Source organism: Macaca nemestrina, chromosome 19 (assembly GCF_043159975.1).
Source record: "Macaca nemestrina isolate mMacNem1 chromosome 19, mMacNem.hap1, whole genome shotgun sequence".
NCBI lineage: Eukaryota > Metazoa > Chordata > Mammalia > Primates > Cercopithecidae > Macaca > Macaca nemestrina.
The window spans coordinates 57,124,651-57,146,152 of record NC_092143.1 but is presented as its reverse complement, the minus strand read 5'-3'; the positions used below and the strand labels follow the sequence as shown (position 1 = coordinate 57,146,152).

At 38.3% G+C, this 21,502-nt stretch overlaps 1 protein-coding gene across 35 annotated transcripts in view; it reads left to right on the top strand.

The window, feature by feature from the left end:
• The window catches only part of LOC105498620 (dystrobrevin alpha), a 419,513-nt gene that overhangs the window by 359,918 nt on the left and 38,093 nt on the right, over nucleotides 1-21,502 (top strand). For 18 of the 35 annotated variants that reach the window (XM_071085465.1, XM_071085462.1, XM_071085460.1 and 15 more), the window contains 2 exons: nucleotides 16,252-16,339; nucleotides 20,072-20,169. In XM_071085465.1, coding sequence (XP_070941566.1) covers nucleotides 16,252-16,339; nucleotides 20,072-20,169 — 186 coding nt within the window. Of the gene's footprint in view, nucleotides 1-5,695; nucleotides 5,774-6,346; nucleotides 6,440-16,251; nucleotides 16,340-20,071; nucleotides 20,170-21,502 lie in introns of all 35 variants that reach the window. The other 17 variants (XM_071085454.1, XM_071085446.1, XM_071085451.1 and 14 more) reach the window with 1 other exon arrangement.

Here is a 21,502-nt window from a genome sequence, read left to right as displayed (position 1 = left end):
GAATTACACCAGTCTACACATCAACCCTAACAATTTTCTCTACTAAAATGTTAGTGCATGATTAAAACCACAGTCACCTATCTTGTTCAGTTCAGTAACCTTTATTCTCCTACTAGACTTGCTTTGGCTATTGTCTCTGCATGCCCTGTACCAACAAGCAAACTTTCCTAGAGGCTGTCTTGACTAAAGTGTAATTGGTGTGACTTGATAATACCTGGATACAATGTAGTAAATTAAATATGACCTAATAATTCTTATTTTTTCCATGGTACCTGTTTGAGATGGTTCAGCTTCTATGCCAGCCTGAATTGATGACAGCTAATTTTCCCACTGAGACACTAACCTATTTTTTAATACTGGTCTATGAATTTTCAGGTAATAGATATTTTATATTTCAGATGTAAGCTATTGAAATCTAGAAAAAAAGAAACAGAATGTTTCAAAACATTATTTCTTGACAAAACAGATTTGTGGATTCTTTTTTATTGTATTTAAATTAGTGTGATGGCCTTACTACTAAACTATGTAATTCTAGTGAGAAGGAAAATTTTATACACTATAGATAGTTACTTAAGGAGACAGCCAACTTTGTAAGTGATTCTTCACAAATCCAAATGTCACACAAGCTTATTAATAATTTAAGAATAGAAATGAAAATATCTGTCCTTAATTTGCTATATTTCAAATATTGTTTTTCTTTTAACCATTGTGATAATTATTCTATATTAATATAATTTGTTTCTATAATATTTGTTCTCTGTGAGACTGCAGCCAGGCCTTTAATATCATGTTCAATAAAAGAAAAAATAATCTTTGTCAAGGGCTAATATAGTAACTCAACATTAGCAGAAGTGGTTTTTAAAAATATATTTCATGTATCCAGGAAGCATCTGTGTGTGATTTTGTTACCTTTGGACCAACCCCCAAATATTTTCACTGAAGTAAAACTATTGGCATCAGTCATCACCCTTCAAAGCTAAGGGGATAATTTTTTTAATAAGTATGAAACATTTTGAGATTGTTCTACTTTTCCAGAACCCATTGTGTCATTGTGTGTGTGTGTGTGTGTGTGTGTGTGTGTGTGTGTGTGTGTGAAAAATTTTGGAAGAAGGTTTTTTATGTTCATCTTTAGATATGCTACTTTCCAAAGGTCTAAAAAGGAAATGATGAGAAGCTAGAGGATTTTTGTTAGAAAAAAAAGTCTAAAGGAATATTTCCTACCTTTTTTCTTTCAGCAGATATATGAACTTCAAAATTTACCATGCCATGCCCTTCAAGGTATGGCTGTTCCCACAACCATCAGTGATAATATGTGTGTGAAAGGATATGCTCATACAGTGGCAAGGGATTAGTGAAAAGAAAAGGATGATAAGAAAAAGAGATTTGTGTGCATATAATTTTAGAAATGATAGTCTTGCTTCTGTTTGAAACTCAGATTAGAAAAGGTGTATCCCATGGTCAAGTTGAACCCCAAATAGTTACCAGTTTCAGAGCTTAAAAGGAAGAATACATTCTGATTTGAAGACAAGGCATGTAGAACAGAAGAAGTTTTGAAGCTCAGGCTGGGTTGTATGAAAGCCATTGTCACATTCTGACACAATGATATGCTGGAAGCACTCTTTCCTTAGTCAGGAAGTAGGTTCCATTGTGCCTGATCCTAAATCCCACAAAGAACTAGAAACTTAACTTCTCCATGCAAACCGCCAAGCTACAAAATGAAAGTTTAGAATCGAAATTAGTCTATAAAAGACTGTGATAATATAGAGCCTTGAGGGATCATTGTAAGCCCCACATCGTTACTGTTTTAGTCCTTTGTGTTGCTATAAAGGAGTGCCTGAGGCTGGGTAATCCTCGAAGAAAAGAGGTTTAGGCCGGGCACAGTGGCTCATGCCTGCATTCCCAGCACTTTGGGAGGCCACAGCAGGTGGATCACCTGAGGTCAGGAGTTTGAGACCAGCCTGGCCAACATGGTAAAACCCCATCTCTATTAAAAATACAAAAAAAAAAAAAAGCTGGGTGTGGTGGCGGGTTCCTATAATCCCAGCTACTCGGGAGGCTGAGGCAGAAGAATTGTTTGAACCCAGGAGGTGGAGGTTGCAGTGAGCCGAGATTGCGCCATTGCACTCCAGCCTGGGCAACAAGAGCAAAACTCTGTCTCAAAAAAAAAAAAAGAAAAGAAAAGAGGTTTATTTGGGTCATGGTTCTGCAGACTGTACATGAAGTATGGCATCAGCATCTGCTTCTGGTGAGACTTCAGGCTGCTTCCACTTACAGCAGAAGGCAAAGGGAAGCTGGTTTGTGCCAAGACACAGGAGAAGAGAGGAAGCAAGCCACAGAGAAGAGGTGCCAGGCTACTTGTAACAACCAGCCCTCAAGGGAACTAATAGAGTGAGACCTCACTCATTGCTGTGAGAATGGCACCAAGCCATTCATGAGGGATCTGCCCCCATAACCCAAACACCTCCCGCCCTATTTCCAACATTGAAGATCAAATTTCAACATGAAGTTTGGAGGGGTCAAATATTCAAACCATAGCAATCTCTGTTTTAACAGCAACTCAAGAGAAAAAATTTCACTTTGCTGGAAGAGGTTCTGGTGGAAAGTACTTCAAGTGAAAAGACTTTAAAGACCCAAGTTTTAAGTGAAACCTGTCTCCCAGTCAACTCTCAGGTTCTTGATTCATTTCATTTTGAAAGAGTGGCCATTTTTGTCTTGTTTTCATCATGCATTTGGCTTCTGCTATACGTGGTCATATTTTTGGCTTCCTAGAAACAGATGATGAGAAGAATTTGAAGCTAACTCTAGAAATTACAGAAACTATGTGAACAGTGAGTATCAAAAAGTTAGAAGTTCTTCTGGCACTAGAAATTAAGAGCTATAGCAAAACAAAATAGTTTATTTCCAGAAACTCATAAATGTTCATGGTGTAACACCCCTATTTTCCAAGAATTGTTTTCTCTAAGAATCCGCATGGGAAAGGAAAGGAAGATAAAGGTTTTAAACTATTTCTTTAAACCAACACCGGCAAGGGCCAACACAAAGAAAATGACAGCAAAAGTTAAGAGATGTGTATACATAGAATATGTCTCATTCCTTTGAGGGAGGAAGGGACCCGGTTAGAAGAAGGAAGAAAAGGAAGAGGAGAGGGGAGACAGGCAAGTGGAGTAGGGGAAGGAAGAGAGGAGCCCAAAGATTTGAAGAAAAAAAAAAGGAGAAGGCCACCAAAGGAAAGTCCGGCGTATTGCCCCCTTTTCTCAGCCCTACCCCTACACAATACTGAGGCTAGGGCTCCTTCATGCTTGGGCTTTGTCAGTGGTGGGTGGTGGAACCACATTTCTGGGCCTTCACTGACACATCTTCTTCCTCCCATAGAACTTCACCAGAATAATTTGTGGCAAACACATCTTCGTGGTTGACCTTCCTGTGTTTCTTTTCTCTACTGATTCTTACTTGTTATCTTGCACATTCAGTGTGAGAGGTTGTCCCTGTGCAATTATTGCTTAAGAAATTATTGCCACAATTTATGGGATTCAAGGAATAAAGAAGCATAAGAAGGCAGGGAGATAGTTTAGTTTGGAGGGAAGACTTATGGATGTTTCACACAGTGTTTTGAATGGTTTTGCAAGCATCTGAAATAAATTATGTAATAGATTCATCTATCTTTAGTTATAAAAAATAATTGGGGGGATATTGGGCAGCAGGGGTACTGTAGGTACTGCATAATGAATGTATGGAGATCTGCTTCAGTAGACATAGTTTGGAATGCAGTTTTGGTGGGTAATGGTATATCACAGAAAACAAAGTGTTTTGGTGGGATAATGGTACATCACAGAAAATGATGGCTGAAGGTGGTTATTTGGCCCTGATGGGCAGGTTTTGCAGTTTTAAAAGGAAAACATCAATATGCTGGATAAAGATAAGTATTAAGGTCATCAGGAAAGTAAATTCTCCTAAAACACAATCTAATTTATTCTTAAAGCCAATTTTGGGCCAGGCATGGTGGCTCACGCCTGTAATCCCAGCACTTTGGGAGGCCAAGGGGGGAAGATCACTTGCGGTTGGGAGTTCGAGACCAGCCTGGCCAACATGGTGAAATCCCATCTGTACTAAAAATACAAAAATTAGCCAGGCATGGTGGTGTGTTCCTGTAATCCCAACTACTCAGGAGGATGAGGCAGGAGAATCATTTGAACCCGGAAGGTAGAGGTTGCAGTGAGCTGAGATCGTGCCACTGCACTCCAGCCTGTGTGACAGAGTGAGACTCCATCTCAAAAAAGAAAGTCAATTTTGTGTGGATACAGTTGAACTTTTTAAGTAGAGCAATAATTTGTATAACAGATGCCTTTCTGAAGAGCTGAGTGAAAATGTCATTCATCTGCCAAACATGCATGTCTACTCTTTGCTAGTCATTTTCTTTACAAATCAAATTTAATATTAAATTTATCAGAGACCTCACTATTCAAGGAATCTTTTAATATACACTATTATAAAGCAAGAATTCCAACTATAATGTACATAGTTCTAATGTGATATGTATAAATTTATATTTTTTAGTACTTCATGGCCTGAAAGAATGGTGCTTTATAATAGAGCCTTAAAACTTGTAGTATAAAGTTTTTAAGATTTTAACTAATTTATAAACCATTATATATATTTAGTAGATTTAGAGTTTCTTGAAAATTTTTGGCAGAACCTCGTAATTTATATCCAAGTAGTTAAATATTTGGTATTCAAACAAAGACAGACAATTTATTTTTCTATTTTCCATGAAGGAGTAGGTAATTTTAGGTTTACCAGTGTGCAGGGCAAATTCTTACTTAACCTATAGAGGAGCAAACTTTCTTTAAACACATTACCAACCAATACAACTGTAATACTAAGAATTAATACCATATTTCTCAATGTAGTGTGACTACAAATTGTCACAGTAGATTTTGGATGACTTTACTGTAGCCACACATAATGAATTATTATTTATATTTCTGTTTGTACTTTAATAAAACTGTATTTTAAACTTTAAAATTGCCCTTTAAATTACTAAAGAAAATGAGTAGTTCCCATAATGAATATATAATGTTAAGAATTTGCTTTAGCAATGAGACTATATTCACTAGCTTTGTATTAATATAAACATAAGAAATAACAACATATATGTATAAGACTCAAAGGTATGTTTCTCTGAAAATTTTCTTTGTAGCTCCACAGCCAAGACCATGTGGCTTTTGCTTGGAGTAGTAAAACACTTCCAATACAAAGCAATCTCTAGCTAGGTAATTTTCAAGTCTTTCTATTCAGCACAGAAAGTTGGAGGATGCAGGGAAGGCTAAAGTTCTTGAGTGGGATCTAAAGGCTGGCAGGACTTAGTGAACTGCTGGACTGTTTACATGCTAAGCCATGATAAATGTTGAATGAATTTTCATTATGTCTAGACATACCCAGTATAAGTGCTTTCTTGTTAAGCAAATAGCAGAGGTCAAATCTGGGATCATGGCGATTGCGGTTGTGTTCTCAGGCTGGGTTTCTACTCCTACTTGAACTCTGTGGAAATCTGAAAACATCTTGAACATTTCAAAATAATAAGAGATCTGTCCAAATGGAACTTGGATCTAGACTTGGGAGTGTCTGTTGCCAGTTTCTATTCTTGAATGCATTGCGGTGTTTACGCTCTTCTTGGCTTTCCCATCTTATTAACTAGCTCTCCTCCCAAGGACAGTGAAGTAGAGCAGAACAAACTGCTGGCTAGGGCTGCTCCAGCTTTTCTGAAGGGCAAAGGGTAAGTTTCAGCCAGAGTGTACTGGAACGCTGCATTAACTAAACTAAAAATGGAGATTTCTTTTGTCAAAAATGCTTTGTGTGTGAAAGACCATCTTTGATTCAGTAAAAGCAGCTCTGCTCTAACCCAATTAACAGCACTAAGTAGTTATTTCCAGTAGACACATCTGTGTTGTTATTCACTTTCCCAGATTTGTGTCTTTTTCTTTTTTGAAATGACTAAGCTGAAGATTAGATTTTCTGAAGGATATTTAATCTTTGCTTGCAACCCATTTCAATGTATTTACTGTACAGATGAATACCTTGGCCTTAGTGGTTGAAAAATGTAAATCTGTTTTCTAAAACTTTATTTGAGCTAAATGGAAGTCTTTATTTTTAAAGTTAGTGAAATAGAATTGTGGGTTTTATTGCCTGGATTTCGCTTGTGTTTTTCATAGCACATCACTTACTACCCTTCCTTTACTTGCTTGGTTTTCTAAATGCCTTTTCTACCAAAAACTCACTCCTACCTTCTCTGCTTATTTCTGTCCACCTCTCTTAACAACACCCTTTCTTTCCCCCTGCCCTGTTTCAGGATACAGTACAGCCTGAATGTGGCAGACAGGCTAGCTGATGAACATGTTCTCATCGGGTTGTATGTCAACATGCTCCGGAACAACCCCTCATGGTTAGTGCAGGTTTGGCTGCTTGACTGTCCTTAGAGAGGGATGCAGTCTGAGCTGGTGACAAGCAGTCTCAGCAAGGAGCAAGGTCACTGGATGCCAGTGGTGACCCTGAAGCACTGTTAACTGATTCAATTAAGAAGTCTTTTGTGATGTTAGTCTGTATACTTCCCATGAAGAAACCATAAGATTCATATCCTTGTTTATATATTAGCTAAAGCGAAAACTTGCATGAAGGGGTGCCTTGCTAAATATTAGCCTTCAGGTAGATTCAGGACTCCGGGCCCCACCATTCAGTTCTGTGCTAACATGTCATGCCAAATCACCACAGGATGGTGATACAAGAATTTGTCTTATTCCAAGGACATGGATGTCTCTGCTGATTTGGAAAACAATGCTTCATTTTACTCAAGACAAGAGTGAAAAAGAAAAAATGTGATGTAATTGAATCACAAAATGGAAATCATTTCTTTAACAATGATAACAGTGGGAACAATTGTCTTTCAGCAATTCTAATATACATGTCTCTGATGATCATCCTGCTAAAGCCTGCTTTTACATCTTGGAATACACAAAACTTAGTTTCAGAAATGTTAAATTCAGGGCCGGGCGCGGTGGCTCAAGCCTGTAATCCCAGCACTTTGGGAGGCCGAGGCGGGCGGATCACAAGGTCAGGAGATCGAGACCACAGTGAAACCCCGTCTCTACTAAAAATACAAAAAAAATTAGCCGGGCGCGGTGGCGGGCGCCTGTAGTCCCAGCTACTCAGGAGGCTGAGGCAGGAGAATGGCGAGAACCCGGGAGGCAGAGCTTGCAGTGAGCCGAGATCGCGCCACTGCACTCCAGCCTGGGCAACAGCGTGAGACTCTGTCTCAAAAAAAAATAAAATAAAATAAAAAAATTAAAAAAAGAAATGTTAAATTCAGAAATTAAGATAGCCCTGTGTGCTTGGATAAAGCCATTCAAAAGGCTTTTCTCCATTTTAATTGTGACATAGGAGATTCCTTCCGCTGGTTAAAGTTACTTGATGTTAATAATAAATGTAGATTTGCAACTTGAATTAAAGGAAAAGGACAAACTGTATTTATCATATGTATTTTTCAATCCAGTTCAGACGACTGTTTTATAAACATATTTGGCAAACCAGTTCCTTGAAAATATGTCAATTTTTCTCAACCACTTCAATTTTCTCTGAACTAAGGACCCATTGATTTTCCATAGTTATAATTATTAAGAGAGCCAATGGGTTCAATTTCCATTAAAATGTTAAAAACCTTTAGCATCGCAAGTCCTCTTTCCTCTACTATTAGAGGAAAAGTAATTGGCAAAATTAATGACAATTACATTAAAAGTAATGGCAAAAACTGCAATTACTTTTGCACCAAGCTAGTATTTCACCAACACATCCCTCAGATGCTAGGCCATTGCTCCGTGCTCCTTGCCCTCACCACTTGATGTTATTAGCCCCGGGATCTCTCTCCTCCTCACTTGAATATTTTCAAAATTTTCTTCCTATTTCTGCTTCTTAGACCTATTTTTGCAAGATTAGTACATGAGATAATTTTTAGTTCTCATGAACTGATGAACATTTATGTGCTTTAGTACATACATGTATCTAAATTTATGTTTTTAATAATGTATAACCAGTATACTAGTTTAATTTTACCTTAGATCCTGCTGTTTAAGGTGATAAAAATGCACTCTTCGGCTGACCTAAATCCATCCCTTTCTTCAAATTTTGTGAGCTTCTAGATTAAATAGTATCCACTTTTTTACAACTCAGCCTCTCAAAACTACAAAATTGCTTTATTCCCAAGGAGTTTGGTACTCCAGTGTTACATGGTAGCTGAAACAGTAGAACTAAGCACTGAATTTTTTTTGTTAATGGTATTGTTCATCTTTGAAGAAGAATACAGTCAGTATAGATTCAATTGTAAGGCAATGATGCAATCTCACCCTGTGTCCTCTTCCCATCATTCTAAGCACACTCCAGTTATTTCTACTGCTCTTTCTTGACCTTTTCTTAATTAAGGTTGTAACAAATAAATCTCCAAAGAGAAAAGCCCAGAGTTTGTCACTACCAGCCATTTTCTCTACTCAAGTGATTCATCATATTGACTTGATGGTTACTTAAGACCATAAATCTGTCTCAACAGAGACACCTTGCATCTGCTTGATGAAAGCTAAATGTGATTTGTATTTTGAAAACAAAGCAGAATTTAAGACCAACCAATCAATGAAGGAGGTTTTGTTTTAATAGCTTCACCCTCCGTATTTCTCATAGTTTTTTTCTATCCTTAAAAAATTCCAACTTTTTCAAATTTCTTATGTTTTCTTCCCTTTTCTTTATGTTTAATTAGATCCTAACAATTCCTCACAGCTGTCATGATTCTATAAGTAACGTAATGACCTCTTACCTCCTTTAACATCATTGTAGCTACAATGCTTTACCATCAAGTCACAGTGAGACATATAATAATAGTAATAATAATCGTGTTTTTAAACACTTACCTCATGCCAAGCTCTATGTTCAGAGCCTTGTATACATAATTTCTCCTTAAACTAGTCCTTAAATTAGTTCTTAAAGTAAGCCCATGGAGTAAATAAGATCGTCCCCCTTTTATAGATAAGTAAAGGTATCATTTTAGAGAGCTTACCTGACTCTCCCATAGTCCCACAGCTATAAAAAGTGGGACAGAGATTTTAACCATTATCCATCCAAGTTCATAACCACTGTGTTTCATCACCTTTTTTAAAGTCTGCATCAACACATGCCTTTCAGGATCTTTTGTGGATACCTCCTTCACACTGCATCCTCCACATATTTACTGAAACTGCATATCTTATTCTAGCGTTTTTATTTGATTTTAGCAAACATTTTGAGCACATACTAGTAACAGGAATGGTGATTCTTAAAAGTTACCTTTTATGTATGCAGTTCCTTGAGTTGTGACTTCTCACGTTAATTGTAAGCTTCAAAAAGGGCAAGAGTTTTGTCTTCAGTTTCTTTTATCTCAACAGCTGGAGTATGAATACTAAATTTTGTATTTATAAAATGCTTAAAAAATTACAGAGCCTTTTTCCACAAATTATTTAATTTACTTCTCATGGTCCTAGAAGGTTGGATATGATTATTTCCATCTCACTGTTTAAAAAATATGAGCTTTGAGACATTAAGTGACTTATCTAAAGTCACATGCTAGTAAGTGCTTGCAAACAGGTCCTATGACACTGGGTCCCATCTATTTTCCACCCTATTCCTTAGCCTCCTTGTCTCTGCACCCCTCATGAGATGCTCCGCAAACAGGAACCTTATAGCCATTCTCCATCAAAAGCTTTGTTTTTGCCGTTATTCAGACATAATCCTGATTAACTCTATGTGGGGGTCTTCTACCCTATATTAACTACTTAACACAATGGGAAACTGACTTATTTGTAATAGTTGGCTACTAAAGAAACACTTATGTCATTGCTGGTTCTGATGTCAGATAAGTAAAATAAATAAACTGCAGCTCAAGGGAGAATTTCTGCTTCCTTCCTAATTCAATGAAGTTTTAAAAGCCTTAATAATTTGTATGCATCTTCTTCATTGCAGGAGAAGGAGTCTGAAAATGTGATACAGTAGGCTTTTACTACCGGCCCCCAAAGCTTGTCAAGTGCCTGGGCTTGCTAGTTTATAGCCAGGGTCTGTAGTGGACCAACCAAATGATTTGAAACCAGCCCAGAACTTCTATCTCTAACCATTGTCACTTGATTAGACATCTGATGTCATATGACTAGGTTAAAATTGTTCTGCTTATATTTTCCTCAAGTACAAGAAAGTGTACATTTGTGTTGCCAATAGATTTCTTATTAAGTGGATTAATAATCCATCTAGTTTAAAATTGTTCCATAATATTTTATGCTTTGGGGAAAAAAGATGTCTAAGAATGCCTATTTCAGAATTTCATTTACGAGGTCTAAATTTTAATTAACTTGCATGCCTAAAACTCTTTAATAGATTCCTATTGGACCTAGTTTACAACCCAGACCACTCACCATGGTGTACAAATCTGCATGTAACTTAGTCCTTGCCTATTCCTTTCTCAGCCTCACATCTCTTGGGGTTCTCCCATTCAATAACTACATTTATTCATGTCAGTTTTTGATCAATTCCTCCAACGAACCAAGTTCTTTCCTGCCTCAAGACCTCAATACTAGTTCTCCCCTCTGTCTAGAACATTCTTTCTCATTTCACCCCTACAATATGCACATGAACTTGCTTGTCTAGCTTCCAGTCTTAGATTAAAGACACCTCCCCCAGTAGGTCTCCTATATTAGTCTCTATTATAGCATACTATTTTTATTTTCTTCTTATCAGCTGCAATCATGGTTTGGTTGGTTGGCTGGTTAGCCGGTTGGCTGGTTGGCTCATTGGTGGGTTGGTTGGTTGGTTGGTTGGCTGGCTGGTTAGTTTGTTGGTTGGTGGCTGGTTGGTTGACTCACTACTTACTGTATCTTCAATGGGGCAGGGACCCCCTCCAACTTGTTCACCACCTTATCTCTGACATCTAGCACAGTGCCAGGCACATAGTAGGTGCTCTATAAACATCTGTTGATATTGTAGAATATCAGTAGTGCTGTAGCTAAAAAATTCCATCTTACCCTAAACAAAATTGTTAGGAGTAGTCAGAAACTTTACTAGCAAAATTAGAATTTTTACTATTTAAAAAAATCACTGTTATAGAGTAGCACTTAAATTGAACATTTCGTATAGGAGTATAAAATAGATGAAAAATTGAAGTATTAAGCTTCATGTAGAGGGTAGACATGGGCAAAGATAAGCACCAGCAATTCACTGATATCGACAGAGCAACTAATAGGGTGTTCCAAATTTTTTTTTTAAACTTAAAGTGATAATTGGGCAAGAATTTTTTTTAATTTTAATGTCCCCTCGATTCTTCATCTTTGTATTAGTTTGCTAAGAATGCCAAAACAAAATGCCATACTTGATGGCTTGAACAGCAGAAATTTATTTTCTCACTGTTCTGGAGGCTGGAAGTCCAAGGCTAAGGTGCCAGCAGGGTTGGTTTCTCCTGTCCTTGACTTGCAGAGGGACACCTTCCTGCTATGCCCTTAAATAACCTTTTCTCTCTACCCTAGTGTCTCTTCCTCTCCTTAAAAGAACATCAGTCCTATGAGATTAGGGCCCCACACTATGAACTCATTTAACTGTAATTAAAGGCCCTATCTCCAAACATAGTCACATTCTAAGGTACTGGGGGTATTCATATGCTTTAGCATATAAATCTTGGGGGAGACACAATTGAATCCATAACCCATTTCACTACTGAATCCACTGAATTGTATGCCTTTAATATTTTTAATGTGTAGGTCAAGATTTGACTGACTGTCTTTAGTACATTTTGTTGATTTTGAAAAATGTGAGTTTACTGCAATCTTTTGAAAAAGAAATTATAATCTGTTGAAAGAAAAAAAGAAGAGTTATCTACGCTTACTGACAGTGTCTCTTTTATATAAGTTTTCATTTCCTGTTAACACAACTCCTTTTTTTAGTAAAATTTTTAGGAACTTCAATTATAGAACTGGACTTCTGAGAAAGGTATTTCCTTAGAATCCTGGAAATAAAAATCTAAAGACTGTCACATCAGGAACAGTTGGAGTAGAAGGAAATGGGGGAGTCTGAGAGTTTTTAGAAGGTAGAATGCATGACCTTGACTGTAACATAGAGGGTTATTGAAGTCAGGGTCTCAATAAAGGAGTTTAAAGGTCTCCCTTAAGGAAGCCATTATTGTGGTAAACTCTTATTGTTATCCATGAAGATTGCCATTTCATGATTTCCTGTCTTCTTTTGTTGTTCGAAACCACTCACAAAGGGCCACTACACTAAGCTTTGAGAGTTAGTTTCTTTCCCCATTCTCCAGTCCCATAAAACCACTTCTCGGTCCCCATTGTCACTTTGTTCCTTTCTACCGTGACTCTCTTGAGCTCGCTGACTCCTAAATGCCAAAAACAAGTGCTCTATTCCCTTAGCATTTTGCTCTAAACCAACTGCCAAAGACAGGAAATAATCTAATAAAGCGATCTTCCATTTAAGTTAACTAATAATGCTTTCTCAGGCACTAATCCTTTTAATAGAAGAGTAGTATATGAAACTCGATGGCATTCTAAATTAATTTCTAGTGATAAAATTCCCATCACTATCCAGAGTAGTAGAAAAAATATGAAAAAAAATAGAAACATTTATATATGCTTTTGCTTTTACATTTATATATGCTATATGCTTTGGATCACAGTATTTTCTGGTTGACTACCCTAAACTGGAAAGCAGAAAAGGCCCAGAAAAAAGTCAAAGGAATGTGAACAAACCCTGAGTTCCCAGAAATCTTTGCCAAATCACACTTTCACAAGCCCTAGTTCAGCTGGGGCCACTTGAGTTTCCTAGAATGCCATGTTGAAATCACTGGCAACAGACACTGGCCATGCATTTCAGGTAGAAAGTGGAGTATTTTCAAAATAATGGATTTTCCTGCTCTGAAATGCAGTCAACACTGCAATCACTTTTTAATTCATCATAGTCTTGTAGCAAGATTACTGATTATAAAGTCCCGAAATGAATAGCTAGGGCTGGAGAAAGTGTTGGAATTGGTATTTATTTTAATGATTTAGGGATTATTGACCATTCATTTTCAACTATTTGTAATTGAAGTCTTGAAATAGAGAAATTTATCAGAGGAATGCCTCCTTCACCCTTGTGTAATTTGAACATGCTGAAATGGCACATGTGGACCCATAAATTGTTCATGTGCACAAAGGGGTAATATATCACACAGGCCCTCATTCACTCAGTGTTGGGGGAGGAAAGGCGTGGAAGTATGAGTTATCGCTTGCTATACAGAATCCCATATTTTCACGTCTTACATTTCTAGGAGGCTTTTTAAAAACATAACCTTCATATTACTTACACTAGCTAGTCATTCATTTTAAAAGATACTTTTATCAGAAGTTTTTATCAAGGTTTTTAAAATTATTTATCAAAATACAAATGTTTCTGACAAAGTCACTTTCAAGGTGTCAAAGAGATCACGTTCCTGGGCCTGGAGCAATGGGCATTGTAATCCGCACACACTGTGTTGAATTAGATGTATAGTCCCTAATACATGAGCCAGAAATGATAAACATGTTAAAATCAAATTCAGTTGTCTCTTCGTGGGGTAGTTTGATGTCCAAAGAAAAGACAGTGTAACTTTCTCTTTTTCATTGAAGCTGTAATAAGGAATTTAGTTATTATTTTTAACCATTGCAGAATGCAGACATTGTTTTATAAAGGCAGACATCTGCTTTAAAGCATCAGTTTTCCAGAGCTAACTCTGCCTTTGCTCTTAAAATTATTTTCTTACTCCAAATCTAAACTTGTGTACTGAATAAAATCTCAATCCACTGGGATTGATACTATACATTATGTAAGCCCGATATCTGACAATTTTCTGTCTTAAGGGAATGTTTGTTTCTGTTAAATACTCATGAAAAATGCTCTCTTTTATATCGTTTATATTTTGGCTTCATTTCACGTATTTGTTTTCCATTTTGTTTTCAAGATCTTCTAGATCCTTGATACTCAGTGTTGAACCAGTACACTGGACCAATATTGTCGACATTTCTTGGAAGCCTGTTAGAAATGCATTTTCTCAGGTCCCACCCTCCCAACCTCCCCTACCATACCACCACAGAACCAGAAACTGCATTTTCACAAGATCCCTAGGTGATATGCTTACACTTTAAAATTTGAAAAGCACTGCTCTAGATAATTGTCAGATGGCAGATGATATTTTGAAGGAGATGAGGATTACTAATGGATATGAACATGTTACTTAAAAGGCAAAATAATAATATTGTATTAACTAATATTTTTGAGCACCTCACGTGTTCCAGGCATCACACTCTTGATGCTTTTTGCACATATTATCTCATTTGAGCAAAAGGAAAGAGAAGCCTCTTTTTCTGAGGAAGGAGAAATCAGTTGTTAGATAGGGAAATCCAGGAATGTTCTAGTTATTTATTATAGCTCAGAGAAAAGGGCTAAGTCTAGAGTGGAAGTACGCACATGAAGACAGCTATAGCTTATATATGTAAGGAGTAGAGGCTAGAGCAGAGATAATGAAGACAGGAATGTCTTATGAATGACCGGGGGGGGGGAGGGGAACCTGTTATATAGTGGATTCAGCCAACCAGAGAATAGCTATTTGGAAGTGACATAGCCAAAATGCTGGAAGAACATAATTACTCACTCATCTTCTCACTTCAGAACAAAGGTTAAAACACTGTTTCATGTTTACTCTATTTGTAAATGTACATATAAATGATATAATAGTATGTTACTTGATATGGATCTAAGTGATTACAATGAATAATTCTTACAACCTTAATATTGGCATAAGAGGGTGTCTTTACAATATGTATTTATGAGTTAATTTCTTTAAGGAAGAGCCGTAAGTATAAGAACGGATGCAGAAGAATATGTTTATGAATGAGAGGAACTAGTTTCTGATCTTGATTCTGAACTGAAACATACCACAATAACCGATAAGCCAAACTACAACCAACTAGTCTGTTAACAAGATTAGTGCTATTGGTATGTTTCGTAGAATTATTTTTAATGGCACCCAAAACTTAGTCTTGAATGGAGGATTTCAGAGAATGAAGTTTCCTGAAATACAGAAGAATTAATAATGTTTCTATTTGCATTAGTTTTTAGGAACTCAGATCATCCTTATTCTAGTATGAACAGTTTCTGTAAATTTATAGGAGGCACTAAAAAATTCCATTAATGTCATTGGGAGTCACTACTATAATTCGGTTTCTCTGAAGTAAATATAAAAGGCAGGTTATAAATAGGTAGTAATAGTATAGATGAGACTTGTATTAGTTACCTTATGCTGCATAACAAATTATTCCAAAAGTTAGTAGTTTAAAACAACAAACATTTATCATATCAGAATTTCTGTAGGTTGAGAATCCAGGTTTGGCTTAGCTAGGTCCTTCTGGTTCAAGGGCTTCCATGAGGTTGCAATCAAGATGTCACTTCAGGCTGTGATCTCATCTGAAGGCTCTACCAGTGGGGATTCATTCACGTGGTAATTGGCTTGCTTGGGTTTCTCATCGCCTACATCTTTCCGTAAAGGCTGCTTTATGACCTGACAGCTATTTTCCCACCAGACAGACCAAGAGAGCTAAAGAGAAAGCAAGCAAGCCCAAGATGGAAGCCATGGTCTTTTAAAATCTGATGTTGGAAGTGACATTCCATTCCTTCTGCCATATACTATTCATTAGAAGCAGATTAGTAAGTCCAGCCCATCCTAAAGGGGAGGAAATTACATGAGAATATAATACCAGCAGGTAGGGATCCCTGGACATTGACCACAATGATTTTTTTTCTTTCTTCCTGCTTTCATATTTTCTAACATGTTAATTTTGGACATGTGTTACTTGTGTAATAAGGAAAGAAAAAACATTAAAGGCAATAAAAGGAGAAATTCTTCTTACATCAGATGTATTGATCAGAATAGTCACCTCTCTATGAGGCTTTCTTAGTAAGACAATTGAATTGACTGAAGACAGGATTTATTAATGACCTTCCTGACTACATACTAGATCATGTTACAAATTTAAGCCGAGATTGTTAATCTAACAGGGTTTTATGTCACTTGCAAATTTTTTGCACTGAAACATTGAAATAGTAAAAACTCCTGGTGGTAATATGACTGCAGCAATCTTTCTCAGCTTCCTAACAGTCTCCTTCTTGCTCTGTTCTTAATAGCATGCTTGAGAGTTCAAACCGGCTTGATGAAGAACACAGGCTAATCGCCAGGTATGCAGCAAGGCTGGCAGCAGAGTCCTCTTCATCTGTAAGTAGTTGGAGTAAAAGGATTCATCTGTTGGCATCTGGGATCCTTGAATTTTATATGTCATGTTTATTGTTATTATAGCTGGTGCTGATTACCAGGACAATTTGTGCTAATTTATTGCGCATGTGTTTGTTGCTATGTTTATGGTGTCTTGGTGGTGAATTTACAGTTTAAAAATGGCAGACTTGAGAAACAAAACCATCCACAGTAGTGTGACCCTGGAGTCAAGCTGGAATCCTCGCATCCCCCTTCACTCAGTGTCAACTCCATATGAAGGCCCGAGGAAGGGGGCAAGGACTGGTTGTGACTCCTTTAATGTATTTAAAGCAGGTGTGGTTAGTGAAAGCACTAAATTTAAGGTAGAGTAGTTGCAAGTGATGCTTAAAATATACCAGTAGAAATAATAAAGCTTTCTCCATTTGTGTCTGTCTCTGAGACAAAAGCAACTGTCAGCTCGACACATTGATTCGGAATTCATCTGTGCTGACTGAGGGTGAGTTGCAATTAGTGCGTCAAAAGAACAAAGAGTGGCGGGGAGCAAGTGAGGAAGCTGTTGCCTGCACCTCTCACATCAGATGTTGCCGTTATCAGAGCCCTTCCTGCTGAGCATTTAACCAAATGATCCCAGATGGGAGCTGCATAATGACCCATTGCATTAGCCCTGGCATGTGCTCTCTGTGACATCCACGACTGTAACACTGTTAGAAACTACCATGAGCAAGATGGAAGGGATCCAGGGCAGGCTAAAAGTGTGCTATGTGCCCCCAAAATCAGATGTGGTGAAACAGAGATGTAATTGGAGTATATGAAATTTTAAGGGACATAAGTAAGAAGCAAACGTGTTAAAATCAAAATATAAAATCAGCTGAGAAAATGGGAGAACTAGATTTTAGGACAAGCAACGCCTCCAGGAGTCACTTGAAAGTAAAAGCAAAACAAGGTTTCTGGAAAAACCTCTTTTCCAAGTTTTCTTGCCTTTATCCATGCATATACCTCTATAAACAGAGGCTATGGTATACCAAGATATGGGATTAGCAATGTGTGTCCCAGCTCTCCATGACCTCATGCAAAGCACTGCTTGAGTTCAGTCTCCTCGTCTGTACATAGGCGTAAATATGCTCATTATATATGTCAGTGCTGCCTGTTATTAGCATCCACTGAGACAGTAAAATGTATGAAAGTACTGCATAAACCAGCAATTACAAAATGGCAGCCTGCAGACCAAATTTGTCCCCCAGAAATGTTTTGTTGAGCCCTACAGTGTTTTCAATTCTTTATTAGATGTCAGGACTTACAAATCAGATGGTGTTCCTTGAAAGTCTGGATTTTCATCTTATCTTAAAAGACTGACCAGATCAGATGCATATTCCTTCTGACAGCAGGCAGCTGGAGTGGAGGCATTCCTCTGCTGCTTCGGACAGGGCAAGCGTGTGGCACTTTGCCACAACCCTTACCCTGGCCCACCTCCCTCCCTTGGGTTACTTCCCTGCCCCTTTCAGCCTTTGAGTTAGTGATCCCTGGCAGACTGCTAAATCTCCATGCACATGTTATTATTTATATGTGCACTAACTTCTCCAGTCTTGTTCCATTTCTTTCTAGAGAACATTAGTAACTTGTGTTCCTTGCCTACATATACTATATATAACCTTTGTGGATCCATCATAGGAAAGATACCGTCCACACATTAATTCTAGTTCCTTTGTAAATCTCTTCATAACCACATATTAAGAATAGTATGATTAGCTGAATAAATCATGATTAGTAAAATGACACTTGGTTAGAAATGAGATAGAAAGGTCATTTACTTGGGTCAATGTTTTTCTGTATAATTCCTGATCAATTAATATACATAGCAAAGCAATAACTGAAATTCACAACTGGCTCAGATAAGTTTCTACCATTTATCAATATATAAAGTATATGCCAGAAAAGGAAGTCTTATGTAATGAAGTCAGAAGAAAATTTTGAACCATAAGTCAGTGCTGCCATATGCCAGAATTAGCTATCGAAAGTCATTTAGAATCTAAAATGTAGGACCTCAAAATTTCTTGTTAGCTACACAAGTCATTCTTTGCTGAAAAGAGGTGTGAATTAAAATGCATAGACAGCTTTATAAAAGCAAAACCTTTGCAAAAGTTAATCTTTCCTACAGTTAGGTTTATGGACATTAAAAAGCAGGACAAGATTCTCTGCATCTGGCTTAGGCAACAGTTGCCATTTTTAAAAGCTTTGAATTCTTCGGTAGAAAGATTAGTTGTGATTTAAAAAAAAATTTTTTAAAACAATAAAAATTGGTGTGGAGGGCCGGGTGTGGTGGCTCATGCCTGTAATCCCAGCACTTTGGGAGGCCAAGGTGGGCGGATCACGAGGTAAGGAGATTGAGACCATCCTGGCTAACACGGTGAAACCCCATCTGTACTAAAAATACAAAAAATTAGCCAGGTGTGGTGGTGGGCACCCGTAGTCCCAGCTACTTGAGAGGCTGAGGCAGGAGAATGGCGTGAACCCAGGAGGCGAAGCTTGCAGTGAGCTGAGCTTGCACCACTGCACTCCAACCTGGGTGATAGAGTGAGACTCCACCTCAAAAAAAAAAAATTGGTCTGGAGGAACTTCCAAAATGTACTGTAAGGCAAAGAAAGCAAGACACAGACAAGTGTACATAATCTGACCCCATTTTTGTAAAACGACACCAAATAAATCCTTGACTGAATATACATAAACACACACACACACACACATATATATATGGTATGATATGATTAATGATATCTATATTTATCTGAGAATGGAGAAAGCTATGACTGCATGTATACCAGTTGTTAAAGCTGATTGCATTACTGAAAATGATAGGCTGGAGTGGTGTGAAGGTAGAAGAAGCAAATCAAAGAATATACATGAATACGTGAATTCATCAATCTAAAATTACATGTGTGAATAAAGAAATACATAAAAGTTTGCTGATTAGAAGAATCAGAAAAGCAAGTCTTACTATGACTTTAAAACTGTATTTTTATTTATTTATTTTTGTGAGATGGAATCTCGCTCTGTCACCCGGGCTGGAATGCAGTGGCATGACCTCAGCTCACTGCAACCTCCACCTCAGGCTCAAGCAATTCTCCTGCCTCAGCCCCTCTAGTAGCTAGGATTACAGGTGTGTGCCATCAGGCCCAACGAATTTTTGAATTTTCAGTAAAGATGGGGTTTCCCCATGTTGGCCAGACTGGTCTCGAACTCCTGACCACAAGTGATCTGCCCGCCTCAGCCTCCCAAATTGCTGGTATTACAGGCGCGAGCCACACGCCTGGCCTAAAACTGTATTTTTAACTGTATATTACAGTAATTGAACAGTAACTCTAGAGAACGCACCCTCTCAACAGTGCAACATCTTTTAAAGCCACCTATAATGAAAGAATAGGTACCATGGGGATAGTGTGGCAAAAATAAAATCACTTCCCAAAGATAGTCAGAAAACTGAAAAATCATTTTTCCTACCTTTTGTGTATTTGCCTGCCAGAGAATTCTGTTCTGTCTTCCACCTCGCAGATGTGCTCCGGATCCACAGAAAAGTTGGTCCATAGGAGAAGAATGGCAATTGAATTTTATGTATTTGCTTTCTTTGTTTTGATAGAAATAGTTCCCTCCTCCTTGTGTGCATATCTCATGACTCCTGCCTTCCCAAACACATAGGTTCACATTCTCAATATGAAATCTTCCAAACTACTTATTTTACAGCAGCCAACTCAGCAGAGAAGTGCTCCTGACATCTCTTTCACCATCGATGCGAATAAGCAGCAAAGGCAGCTGATTGCTGAGCTAGAAAACAAGAACAGGTGAGGCTTTGTAGACGTGCTGGCTTGTTTGATCCACGTGCGCATTCATTAGTAACCTATGGTCGTGCTTTAAAGTTTCAGGGCTTTACACCCTGTATGCATACTCAAGGGAAGACATCTACAGTCAGTGATGCTCACTTCTGAAAAGCTGGTCTTTAGATCTTTAGAACTTCAGAAGCTTCATGAGAAAACTGCGTGTGCGTGTGTGTGTATAGTTCTGAGATGTCAATGCAATTAGTGTTGCCCCTCTAGACGGTCTCACTTCCCTTTTGCTGACATACTTAATTTTGTTCAAGAGCTTCTAGTGCAGGAGGAGCCTCCTGCGTACTTGGTAGAAGGTGTCTCCACCACCCAGAAACAGGTAGGAAGCTCGCCGGAGACGTCCTGGAGGGACCCTGAGCTCAAGAGGCATCTGGAGAGACACCACCATCACCCACTCTATCCAGACATGCAAAGATCTCCACCTGCAGCCCATCAGCAGGTTCTTCCTCTATTCAACACAGATTGACTCACAGTCTGCCTCCACGGCATACACCCCAAACATTGTCCAGCTCATCTCCACCACCACCCAGTTCAGCCTGTCCTTTTCAAAAACATCAGTCTTATGTTAGTTATTCCAGGTTTAAACCCTCTAATGTGTTCCCATCACACTTCAGTTAAATCCCACTCCTCTTACCGTGACCTGCAAGGTCCTACCGGACCTGATTCCCTCCTGCCATTCCAGCCTCAGCTCACCTTGCCCAGCACACTTCCGCCTCCCATGTCTTCCTCCTGTCTGACAGCCTTTGAACTTGTCATTCCCTCAGCCTAGAAAGCTCTTCCTCCGGGTCTCTGTGTGAATGGCTCCTTCTCATCACTGAGGTCTCAGCTCATATATCACCTCCTAAAAGACCACCTGTCTCATCCTGCCCACTCGCCCCAGCCCAGAAACTAGTCTCAATTACATCCCCCTGTGTGTGGGGGGAGGGCGGTGGGGGGGTGTCACTTATCAGCGTCTGAAATAACCGTGTGTGTTTCTTTGTTTATTGTCTGTCTTCCCTGACTGAAACGGAAGTTCTTTGAGAACAGAGTCCATGGCTAAATGGTCCCTGGAGCCCAGAACCAGGCCTGGCAATTGTAGGAGCTCAGTAGACATACATTGAATGAGAAAATGATGAACAGCTGAGTTAAATCTCAAACTTGGTGCTGAGGAAACCTAACGTGGAACAATTTGTACTAGGTTGGTGCAAACGTAATTGTGGTTTTTGCCATTATGTTTAATTACTTTTAATGGCAAAAAGCGCAATTACGTTTGCACCAACCTAACACATTCTAGTAACATGTTTCTTGAAAT